Here is a 13,259-nt window from a genome sequence, read left to right on the forward strand (position 1 = left end):
GTCACTGAGGCCTGGTATAAATGATGCATGCTTGAAATGAAGCCACTAAGTGTAATATACATAGAATGACTCCCCAGTTCATCACATTGACACAGCACAGTAAGGACAAGGAAGGGTTTGATCTGTGTCTGTCTGTCCAGTAAGTGTGTGACGAATTGGGACTATTCTTAAGGTTTCCTCTGAATATTGTAGGGGTGGCTCAGTTTCCCCTATGCATTTCTTAAGTCTCTAGGTGGTGGGATAAAGGCCAGTGTGCATAAATGGCTGACACTCAGTCTTCTGGCAACTAAAGGCTGGGGCCCTTCCCCACTTACAAGGTGATAGCTAAAGGTGTTGGAGAAAAAAGGAATGGGGTGACCACCTGTCCTTGAAAGGGACAAAGAAGAGGAGAAGGGGCAGGAGGGGAAGTCAGTTTGGAGCTGGCTGGGGACATGGACTGGGCACAAACGTGGGTGTCCGTCTGGCTCACTGCCCCCCAAAATGGACTCGGCTGAGGGGTCCTATTCTCTGTGTCTACAAGCTCTGTTTTAGACCGTGTTCCTGTCGTCTAAATAAACATTCTGTTTTACTGGCTGGCTGAGAGTCATGGTGAATCGCAGGAAGCCGGGGGTGCAGGGCCTTGTCTCCCCCCATGCTCCGTAACAAAGATATTGAGGGAAGAGGCCCCAGCACCATGGAAAAGCCAGCTCTGCACAGAGCTCAATCTCAGAGCCAGGGCACAAGGAGAAAATATTTAGGTCCCTTTATGAGTAAGGAGCTGGAGCAGCCTGCCCCGGATCTGTTTGGTCCTCACCCCGTAAATGATGGGGTGCAGCATGGGAGGCACCAGCTGATACACACTGGTAATGAGAATAAGGAAATGTCGTGGCACATTGTGGCCAAACCGCTGAATGAGAGAGGAGAAAAAATCTGGGATGTACAAAGCTGAGATGGCACAAAGATGAGAGATGCAGGTCCCAAAAGTTTTGAGCCGGGCATCCTTTGTGGGGAGGCGGAAGATGGCCCGGAGGATCAGAGTATAGGACACGGCGATAAAAAACACATCCATTCCGTTCACAGAGATAAGATCAAACAGGCCATAGTAACTACTGATGCTGATGTCAGCACAGGCCAGCTTCACCACAGCTATATGCCCACAATAAAAGTGGGGGATGATGTTTTTTCTGCAATATGGCCACTGTCTCGCCAGGAAGGGATAGGGTAATGTGAGTATGCCACTACGCAGCAGCACAGCCAGGCCTATCTTGGCCACAACAGAGTTTGTCAGGATGGTGGAATATCTCAGAGGATTGCAGATGGCCACGTAGCGATCAAAAGCCATGGCCACAAGGATTCCAGACTCCATCCCTGAGAAGGAGAGAACGAAGTACATCTGGGTGAGGCAGGCACTGAAACTGATCTCCCTCAAATTAAACCAGAAGATGCACAGTATTTTGGGCAGGGTGGATGTGGACATGACCAGGTCAGTGATGGCCAGCATGCAGAGGAAATAGAACATGGGTCCGTGGAGGCTTGGCTCCCTCTTCACGATGAACAGGATGGTGAAGTTCCCCAAGACGGCTATGAAGTACATAGCACAAAAGGGAATGGAGATCCAGATATGGGCTGCCTCTAGGCCAGGAATGCCAAGTAGGATGAAGGTGGAGGGGTTGGTGAAGTCGGTTGTGTTAGAATTTGACATGGCGTAGGAGAGAAAGTGTCCAACTCTGAGACATAAGGGTGTCTCCTGCATTTACCGTGTGTTCCCCTGACTTTCTGTGTGTTCCCAGGATCTCGGGTGATGGTCACAGTAGAAATGCCTGAATGGAGAAACAACATTAACATGAGACAGTGCATGCACTAGTGGAGGCTGTTCTCATCGGAGAAGCAGATTGATCACTCTTCACACATGGAAAAATTACATTTTCATTATTCAGAGAAAATAACAATGACCCTACTAAATGCAATTCGATAATTTTATTCTGCTCCCTGCGTTAATAATTCCTGCACCTTATGTTGGGGGAAACTTAAGAGGCACCATTAGGAAACACAAGTGTGGATACTGTTTATCCCTCATTGTTTCTTAATGTAATGAGAGCCAAGATAAGGAGTCCAATCTTAAGGGAGTTCCCTATTCATCCAGTTCAAAATCAGAGAGGGGAAAAAAACAAATTTTTGCCAAGACATGTGCTCAGAGAGACATCCCCAATAGAATATATCTCAGGGGAAAGAACTGAGCGCCATTGATAGCAGCTCAAGAAAAACACCTGCTCATTCACAGCAGTGGAGAAAACAAAACAATGTTCAGATCCCTAAGATATGGGATGGAGCATAACATGTTTTGGATATTTGGTCAGTTTTGGTCTCACAGTCTCTATTAAGGATACAAGAGTCTAGGACTCTTTAGTTAGTTTGCTCAAGAGACAAAGAAGGGAGCATATGATATAGGAAAGGAAAATAAAAAATGAAACTGGATTACATTCAGATGGACAGTTCCCAACCAATACTTTTGATAGTGCTCCAAGAGGACTAATTCCCCAAAGCTGAGGAAAATTGTCAGCAAAACTGATTGTGATGAAAAATTTAGACAGAAAAATATGAATGAATCTTGGTAGTTCTTTGATAACATTTTATTAGATAGTGAAAAACTAATGATTCCAGAATCAACAAAGTGAACAACTCTGGGTAAAAACTCAGTTTACTAGTAAAGTGAAGCAGCAATTAGAGGCTGAGAAGCAATATGTAACAAAGAGGAAAAAGGGAAAATAGCTAGCAAGAATAGAAATCGGAAGTTAAGAAAATTGATAAGGAACGTTAAGACATCAGGGAAAACTCCATGTTTGGTGGGGCTATGGATTACAAAAAGGAGGTTATTATGTATATTAAGAACAAAAGAAATCATAGAAAAATTTTATGTCATTTCCTGTGTTAAATTTAAAGAATTAAAAAATAAAGGGAAAGGTTTATTTATAAAAGAATTGACAAGATTAAGAAACAATGGAAAAACTGGCATGAGATTAGTTCAAAAAAAATCTAGAAATGTAAGTAATGCCAGTCACCAACAGGGTTTATGCAAAACAGATCTTGTCAATAATCTCATCTTTTGATGAGAGTTCAAATTGGTTGATCAAGGGTACACATTTGGTGGATCAAGAGAACAACACAGATGTAAAGAATCTTGATTTCTCAAAGGCATTTGATTTAGAAGAGGAAATATTAAGTTGATGAGTAATGGGCTCTGTAATCTACCACAGAAATGCTGAGCAAGAGCGAAGGGCTCGAAGCCGAAGCGAAGCAAATTCCAGCTCAAAATTAGGGCCAAATATTTAGCAGTGAGGGTGATTAACCATTTTTAAAGTTGGTTTTCACCAAGTTGGTTGGTGGTATTTGCACACACAACATAGAGAATGCCAGCGAAAATGGGGAAGGTTCAGATGCTAAAATAGGGAGAGAACAAGTTAAAACTTACTTGGACAAGTTAGATGTCTTCAATTCACCAGGGCCTGACAAAATGCATCCTGGAATACTCTGAAGGAACTAACTGAGGAGATATCTGAGCCATTAGCTATTATCTTTGAAAAGTCATGGGAGATTCCGGAAGACTGGAAAAGAGCACATATAGTGCCTATCTATGAAAAGGGAAATAAGGGAATCCCAGGCAATTACAGACCAGTCAGCTTAATTTATGTACCAGATAAGATTATGGACCAAATAATTATGTAATCAATTTGCAAACATCTAGAAGATAGTAAAGTGATAAGTGATAGTCTGCATGGATTTGTCAAGAACAAATCATGTCAAACCAACCTCATAGCTTTCTTTGACAGTATAACAAACCCTGTGGATGGGGAGAAGCAGTAAATGTGGTATATGTAGACATTAGTACAGATTTTGATACAGTCTCACATGACCTTCTTATTAAGAGTTTGCAATTCTAAGGAACGGTAGAAGGGAGAACAGCAAAATAGAGACAATGGATTTCAGGAATGCAGATTTTGGTAAGCTCAGAGAGCTGATAGGTAAGGTCTCATGGGAATCAAGACTGAGGGGAAAAACAACTGAGGAGAGTTGGCAGTTTTTCAAAGGGACACTATTAAGGGCCCAAAAGCAAGCTATTCCGCTGGTTAGGAAAGATAGAAAATGTGGCAAAAGACCACCTTGGCTTAACCACGAGATCTTGCATGATCTAAAAAATAAAAAGGAGTCATATAAAAAATGGAAACTAGGACAGATTACAAAGGATGAATATAGGCAAACAACACAGGAATGCAGGGGCAAGATTAGAAAGGCAAAGGCACAAAATGAGCTCAAACTAGCCATGGGAATAAAGGGAAACAAGAAGACTTTTTATCAATATATTAGAAGCAAGAGGAAGACCAAAGACAGGGTAGGCCCACTGCTCAGTGAAGAGGAAGAAACAGTAACAGGAAACTTGGAAATGGCAGAGATGCTTAATGACCTCTTTGTTTTGGTCTTCACCGAGAAGTCTGAAGGAATGCCTAACATAGTGAATGCTAATGGGAAGGGGGTAGGTTTAGCAGATAAAATAAAAAAAGAAGAAGTTAAAATCACTTAGAAAAGTTAGATGCCTGCAAGTCACCGGGGCCTGATGAAATGCATCCTAGAATACTCAAGGAGCTAATAGAGGAGGTATCTGAGCCTCTAGCTATTATCTTTGGAAAATCATGGGAGACACGAGAGATTCCAGAAGACTGGAAAAGGGCAAATATAGTGCCCATCTATAAAAAGGGAAATAAAAACAACCCAGGAAACTACAGACCAGTTAGTTTAACTTCTGTGCCAGGGAAGATAATGGAGCAAGTAATTAAGGAAATCATCTGCAAACACTTGGAAGGTGGTAAGGTGATAGGGAACAGCCAGCATGGATTTGTGAAGAACAAATCATGTCAAACCAATCTGACAGCTTTCTTTGATAGGATAACGAGTCTTGTGGATAAGGGAGAAGCTGTGGATGTGGTATACCTAAACTTTAGTAAGGCATTTAACACGGTCTCACATGATATTCTTATCGATAAACTAGGCAAATACAATTTAGATGGTGCTAATATAAGGTGGGTGCATAACTGGCTGGATAACAGTACTCAGAGAGTTGTTATTAATGGTTCCCAATGCTGCTGGAAAGGCATAACAAGTGGGGTTCTACAGGGGTCTGTTTTGGGACCGGCTCTGTTCAATATCTTCATTAATGACTTAGATATTGTCATGGTACGCTTATTAAGTTTGTGGATGATACCAAACTGGGAGGGATTGCAACTGCTTTGGAGGACAGGGTCATAATTCAAAATGATCTGGACAAATTGGAGAAATGGTCTGAGTTAAACAGGATGAAGTTTAACAAAGACAAATGTAAAGTGTTCCACTTAGGAAGGAACAATCTGTTTCACACATACAGAATGGGAAGAGACTGTCTAGGAAGGAGTACGGCAGAAAGGGATCTAGGGGTTATCGTTGACCACAAGCTAAATATGAGTCAACAGTGTGACGCGGTTGCAAAAAAAGCAAACATGATCCTGGGATGTATTAACAGGTGTGTTGTGAGCAAGACACGAGAAGTCATTCTTCCGCTCTACTCTGCGCTGGTTAGGCCTCAGCTGGAGTATTGTGTTCAGTTCTGGGCGCCGCATTTCAAAAAAGATGTGGAGAAATTGGAGAGGGTCCAGAGAAGAGCAACAAGAATGATTAAAGGTCTTGAGAATATGACCTATGAAGGACGGCTGAAAGAATTGGGTTTGTTTAGTTTGGAAAAGAGAAGACTGAGAGGGGACATGATAGCAGTTTTCAGGTATCTGAAAGGGTGTTATAAGGAGGAAGGAGAAAACTTGTTCACCTTAGCCTCTAAGGATAGAACCAGAAACAATGGGTTTAAACTGCAGCAAGGGAGGTCTAGGTTGGACATTAGGAAAAAGTTCCTAACTGTCAGGGTGGTTAAACACTGGAATAAATTGCCTAGGAAGGTTGTGGAATCTCCATATCTGGAGATATTTAAGAGTAAGTTAGATAAATGTCTATCAGGGATGGTCTAGACAGTATTTGGTCCTGCCATGCGGGCAGGGGACTGGACTCGATGACCTCTCGAGGTCCCTTCCAGTCCTAGAATCTATGAATCTATAAACAAATTAGGGAAGTACAAGCTAGACTGAGCTACTATAAAGTGGATGCATAACTGGTTGTAAAACCTCTGTAAGATGGCTACCTTTAGCAGATCAGCTACAATATCACCGGCTCATTCACCTGCACGTCCACCAGTGTTATATATGCCATCATGTGCCAGCAATGTCCCTCTGCTATGTAAATTGGTCAAACTGGACAGTCACTACACAAGAGGATAAATGGACACCTTCAACCTCCCAGGCCACAGAATAGCAGATGTAAAGGTAGCCATCTTACAGCAAAAAAACTTCAGGACCAGACTCCAAAGAGAAACTGCTTAGCTCCAGTTCATTTGCAAATTTGACACCATGAGATCAGGATTAAGCAAAGACTGTGAATGGCTATCCAACTACAGAAGCAGTTTCTCCTTCCTTGGTGTTCACACCTCAACTGCTAGCAGAGCACCTCACCCTCCCTGATTGAACTAACCTCGTTATCTCCATACTGATTTATACCTGCATCTAGAAATTTCCATTACTTGCATCTGAAGAAGTGACGTTTTTACCCACAAAAGCTTATGCTCCCAATACTTCTGTTAGTCTTAAAGGTACCACAGGCCCCTCTGTTGCTTTTTACAGATTCAGACTAACACAGCTACCCCTCTGATACTTGACCCCATTCATCCAGTTACTCGAAATCAGAGAGGGGAAAAAAACAAAATTTTGCAGAGATATGTGCGGAGAGAAACATCCCAACTAGAACATACCTGAGGGAAAAGACCTGGACACCACTGATAACAGCTCAAGAAAAACACCTGCTCATTCACAGTAGTGGACAAAATAAAAGAAATGTTCAGATCCCTAAGATATGGGATGGAGCATAACATGTTTGGGAATGTGTTCAGTTTTGGTCACCCAGTCTCTATTAAGGAGCTAAAAGTCTGGGACTCTTTAGTGTATACAAGAGACAAAGAAGAGACCACATGATATAGGAGAGGAAAATAAACAAGGAAACTGATTTACATTCAAATGGACAGTTCCCAGCCAATACTATCTATACACACTTAGTGCTCCAAGAGGACTAATTCCCTAAAGCTGAGGAAAATTGTCAGCAAAACTGATTGGGAGGAAAAATTTAGACAGAAAAATATTAATGAATATTGGTAAATCTTTGATAACAATTTATTAGATATCAGAAAACTCATGATTCCAGAGTCAACAAAGTGAACAACTTTGGGTAAAAACTCAGATTTGTAGTAAAGTGAAGGCAACAATTAGAGGGAGGGAAGCAATATGTAACAAAGAGGAAAAAGGGAAAATAGCCAACACTAGAAATCAGAAGTTAAGAAAATTGATAAGGAACTTTAAGACAACAGGGAAAACGCCATGTATTGCAGGGCTATGGATCACAAAAAAGAGTTTATTAAATATATTAACAACAAGATAAATCCTCGAAAATATTTATGTCAATTCCTGTGTTATATGTAAAGTATTGAAATATAAAAGGAAAGGTTATTTTTATAAAAGAATTCACAAGGTTAAGAAACAATGGAAAAGCGGGTATGGGATTAGTTAAAAAAAGTCTAGATATGTAAGTAATGCCATTCACCAACAGGGTTTATGAAAAACAGATCTTGTCAAATAAACCTGATTTCATCCTTTTATGAGAGTACACATTTGGTGGATCAAGGGAACCACGCAGATGCAACGAACCTTGATTTCTCAGAGGCATTTGATTTAGTAGTGGAAAATACTGAGTTGGTGAGTTGGAGCAGGGGAAGGATTTTACCTTTGCACATGGGATTGGTGAAATAAACTGCATCCAGTTCGGGGGTCCACATTTGAAAAGAGATGTTGAAAACTTGGAGAGGGTGCAGGAACGAGCCACAAAAATTCTTGGAGGATAGAGAAAAAGACGGACTGTTAGACTTGAAGGTATAGAGCTCTTAACTTATCAAAAATATTATCAAGTGGAGACTTTCATAGGGAGAAAATCATGTAATCTACCAGACAAAGGCCGAGCGAGTCCAAAGGGCTGGAAGCTGAAGCCAGGTAAATTCCAGCTTGAAATTAGGGCCAAATATTTAGCACTGATGGTGATTAACCTTTGGGACACACTGAAAAGGGAAGTGTTGGATTCTCTAATTCCCCCTGTTGGCAGATCCAGACTGGATGTTTTTCTGGAAGATCTGCTTGAAGGGTTGTTTACACTTAAAATGCTACAGCGGTGCTGCCATGGTGCTTCACTATAGACACTACTTACATGGATGGAAGGGTTCTAACCTCAGCACAGGTAATCCCCGAGAGGTGGTAGCTAGGTCAATGGAAGAATTCATCTCATGCTGTCTACACCAGGGCACAGATTATCCAATAAATTCTTGGAATATATTGGAGACAATTTTTTGTTCAGAAGCTGGAGAAACCTACTTGGAGACAGACTGTTCTAGACTTGATTTTGACGTATAAGGAGCAACTGGTTGAGAATTTGAAAGTGGAAGGCAACTTGGAGGAAAGTGATCATGAAATGATAGAGTTTATGATTCTAAGGAATGGTAGGAGGGAGAACAGCAAAATAAAGACAATGGATTTCAAGAAGGCAGACTTGAGCAAACTCAGGGGAGTAGGTAGGCAAGATCTCATGGGAAGCAAGTCTAAAGGGAAAAACAATAGAAGACAACTGCCTGTTTTTCAGAGAGACATTATTAAGGGAACAATAGCAAACTATCCCCCTGCATAGGAAAGATAGGAAGTATGGCAAGAGACTGCAATGACTTAACCAGGAGATCTTGAATGATTTAAAAATCAAAAAAGGATCCTACAAAAAGTGGAAACAAGACCACACTACAAAGGAGATATATAAGCAAATAATACATGTATGTAGGGGCAAAATTAGAAAGGCCAAAGCACAAAAGATCAAAATAACTAAAGACAAAAGGGTAACAAGAAAACATTCTACAAATACCTTAGAAACAAGCGGAAGACCAAGGACAGGGCAGGTCCATTGCTAAATAATAAGAAGAAATGTGGAAATGGCATAGCTGTTTAATGACTTATTTGTTTCAGTTTTCACCAAGACAGTTAGTGCATAGTGTGAAGGAACTGACTTAGGAAGGATCTGAGCCCTTAGCTATTATCTTTGAAAAGTCATGGAAGACAGGGGAGATTCCGGAAGTCTTGAAAAGAGCACATATAGTGCCTATCTATAAAAAGGGAAATAAGGGAAACCCAGGCAAGTACTGACCAGTCAGCTTAACTTCTATACCAGGTAAGATAATGTCACAATTTATTAAGCAATCAAGATATTTAAGTGATAAGTGATAGTCAGCATGGATTTCTCAAGAACAAAACATGTCAAACCAGCTTATAGCTTTCTTTGACAGAGTAAGAAACCCTGTGGATGTGTGGAAGCAGTAGATGTGGTATCTTTAGACATTATTACAGCTTTTAATACAACCTTGCATAACTTTCTCATTAGGAAACTAGGGAAATACCACCTAGATGGAGCTACTATAAGGTGGATGCATAACTGGTTGGATAACCGCTCCCAGGGAGTAGTTATCAATGGTTCACAGTGATGCTGGAAGGGCATAACAAGTGGGGTTCCACAGGGAGCAGTTCAGGGTCCTGTTCTTTTCAATGTTTTCATCATGATTTAGATCATGGCATAGAGAGTACACTTATGTTTGCAGATAAAAAAAGTTGGGAGGCATTGGAAGTCTTTGAGAATCGGATAAACATTCAAAATGATCTGGGAAAACTGGAGAAAAGGATGATTAGAGGTCTTGAAAACATGACCCATGAAGGAAGAATGAAAGAGAGAGGCTTGTTTAGTCTGAAAAGGACAAGAATGAGGGGCGAAATGATAAGAGTTTTGAAAGACCTAAAAAGTTTTTACAAAGAGGAAAAAAAAGCGTTCACCATAACTTCTGAGATAAAAGAAGAAGCAGTGGACTTAAATTGCAGCAAGGGAGGTTTAGGTTGGATATTAGAAAAAAATGTTTCAAAAAAGGCAAATGCAATGTTCGGTTATATTAGCAGAAATATCACATGCAAGTCATGGTACAAGATAGTATTCCTCTACTCGGTGTGTGTTAGGTCTCAATTGGAGTAATGTGTCCAATTTTGCTCACCAATTAACAGAAAGGATGTAGAGAACCTGGAAAGGATCTATAGGCAAATAACAAATGTTATGCAAGGGATGGAATACAAGCAGTATGAGCAAATCAAAGAAACCAACATGTTTACTTGGAAAAGAGTAGATTCATGGGGGACAGGATAGTGGTCTTCAAACACGTGAAAGGCGGCCATAAAAAGGTGGTTGAAAGTTATTCTGTCTCACCACAGAGGGGCAGGACAAGAGGCAATGGGTTCAAATTCCAGCATAGCAGATTTAAATTAAATTTCAGGAAAATCTTCCCAACTTTAACTACAGGAGGCCAATGGAACAGACTCCCAGAGAAGTCATGGAAGCTCCCTCTATGGAGGTTTTCCAAAGATGTGTGAATAGCCATCAGTCTTAGATGACTAAGACAAAACAAATCCTGCATCTTGACAGGAGGATAGACAAGCTGTCCTTTGCATTCCCGTATAACTCTATGGCTCTATCATTCTATGATGTAAAATCCTAGTTTATACCCGGCCTTAGTCACACACAAGTCTTTCAGATGAATCCAGAGGTAACTGAGTGAAATTTAATGGGCCTGTATTTTACAGGAGGTCAGACTGGATGATCAAATGGTCCCTTCTGACCTTAAACCCTATGGATCTATTGATAAAGAAAGTAGATCAGGTATTTATATTTAATGTGTCTCATAACATGAACAAGGGAACATTTAATTAAATTGAAAGTCTGAACATATAACTTTGAAAAAAGGTAATTGCAAACATAATTCCTATTTGGCCTGTAGAACTCCTTGCTACCAAAGTTATTGGAGTCAACAGCATAGAAGAATGGGATTCACAAATGGATTGCCCATTGGAGGTGGTGCTGGTGGCATCACCTGTAGTTAAGGCTGTCTGACACCTTCCATTAGAAGACCTCATTTCCAGTTGCTTATAAGTTTGCCAATTTTTGGAGTTTGTTCTGAAATATCACATGTTGGGTGTCTGCTTTGAGAAGAATTGTTTTTTTTTTGTTTTTTGTTTTTTGTTTTTTTTTCAGTTTGAGGCATAACAGTTCAGCCAACTTCTCGAATGAAGGTAGGAGAAACGTGCGTTATCCATGTTGAAAAAAATTTAATTATTTTGCTATCGATGAGCCCTAACACCTCCAAGCTTTCCAGCAGATAAAAATCAGGTTACAGCCCCTGTCCCTCTGCCCCATTAAAAGACAGAGACCTGATGTGTAAGAGGATAGAGTGACAGTGTCTGTGCATTAACACACAGTTGGCTCCTGACATCTGTACTCAGTTCTTGCTCCAAGGGGAGTTTTGCCTCACTGGGGCCTGAGCAAAGTGTGGGCCGTGTTTCAGAATTTGGCCTGGTATTGCACATCTACTAACACCTTTCATCCTGAAGTATTCACTGTGCCACTGAAATGCACCACCTTGGGGCTGGAGGCCATCAGGCGCGATGCACAGGGTTGCACAGAAATCAGTGACATTTTGTCCAGTGATTCTTTAACAAACTCATCACTTATGGCAAGGGCCCTGGGATGTTTCATGGCTGTGTGGAAAGGAAAGGACCACAGACTTACTCTCTATCCCACCACACCCATGTTGCACAGGGTTTGTTGATCAGGTGAGCTCCTCAGCAAGAGATGGGTACCTGTGAATTATAAGATGGAAGTGTCCTCCCTAGGAATCCACCTCAGGTATCCGTGACCCACACCTCTCTGAATCCGGCATCTGCAGCATCATCTGACCCCGAGAGCTGACACAGTGTGCACAGTTCATAATATAGCTCTGTGTAATCCCAGTGGGGTTCGCTCAGCCTCTAGAGGACAAGGGAGCATCTGAATGTAAACAGACTGGAGACAAGCAACTCTCTGCTTCTGTGCTAATTATCCAGATTTATAAGTAACAGTAATTAAGGAACCTTCCCAAAGGGAGATGAGAACTCTTGGGCTCTGTGCTGAGTCAGAGAGGAATTGGCTGCTCTGTAGGTTTGTGTGGATATATTTAAAAATTAAAGTTAATGAGTAAGAAAACTAGGGATAATGCCTAACTCTCCTGAGGCTCTGATATCCTGTAAATTCTCAGGATAGATGGGTGGATAGTAGACAGAGAGATCTGGAGTAACTTGACTACGAGGAGACACAAGCACTTACAGCAAACATGTGGGGCTTCCACTAAGGGATCAGAGATCAGTGCTTCTCATCAGTAACTATCATTATACGGTGTAGCAAATTTCATTGATGGATCTTCAAAAGCTAACAAAGGAATGTCACCGATCAGTAAACTGAGGCACAGGGAGACATGACTTTTCCAAGGTCACACAGACATGGACTGACAGAACCTAAGTCTCCTGATTTCCCTTCCATAAGCACAGTCTCTCTGTCAGTGACCACATGACAACAGGGAAATGGACTCCCAGTCTTGCAGGGCCTGTTCACTGGGGCAGAGTGGAAAGGAATTCCCTGGGTTGCAACCTGCAACTGGGGATTGGCAAGCCCTCTCGCATACCAATCTGGGCCCCCTCTCATACTGTGAGGCTGTGACAAGCTGCAATCCTCTCAGGTTTGCACTTACACAGCAATGTACAGACAAGGACAAACCCAGCTGCAGTTACATGAATGATTTCACTATCCAGCCATGAAACAACAATAGAGAGGCTCCAGCCTGTTCCCCCCAGATCCCCACCCTAGGACCCAAGAGCTGTACCGTCTTGCCATGGCCAAAAGCCTGACAAGTATAACTTTATTTCCCAGTCTGTCCCTCCCTCAATGTGGAGAGGACAATACATCAGCCTGCGCAGATTTCACTTTTATGTTTCAAACAACATCCTGTAGTAAATATAAAAATATAAAACAGCTTTATTAATTATGGACAGATCGATTGTTTAAGTGATTATAAGTAATAATGTAAAGAACAGAGTTGAAATCTGAGAAATAAACAACATCACAATCTAAGTTCTATACACTAGACAGGCTTTGAATCAAACAGTGTGTCACCCTGATGGGACAAACAATCCACCAATCTTCCACACAGAGGCTAGAAATCCCTTCAGCCT

The 13,259-nt window shown here is 41.3% G+C and overlaps 1 protein-coding gene across 1 annotated transcript; it reads right to left on the reverse strand.

The window, feature by feature from the left end:
• Nucleotides 1–733: 733 nt before the first annotated feature.
• Nucleotides 734–1,681, reverse strand: LOC117873170 (olfactory receptor 52E4-like). The gene has a single exon (XM_034762258.1). It carries the CDS (start codon nt 1,679–1,681, stop codon nt 734–736), a length of 948 nt encoding a protein of 315 aa, XP_034618149.1.
• Between the last annotated feature and the right edge of the window lie 11,578 nt (nt 1,682–13,259).

Source organism: Trachemys scripta, chromosome 1, assembly GCF_013100865.1.
Source record: "Trachemys scripta elegans isolate TJP31775 chromosome 1, CAS_Tse_1.0, whole genome shotgun sequence".
Lineage (NCBI taxonomy): Eukaryota > Metazoa > Chordata > Testudines > Emydidae > Trachemys > Trachemys scripta.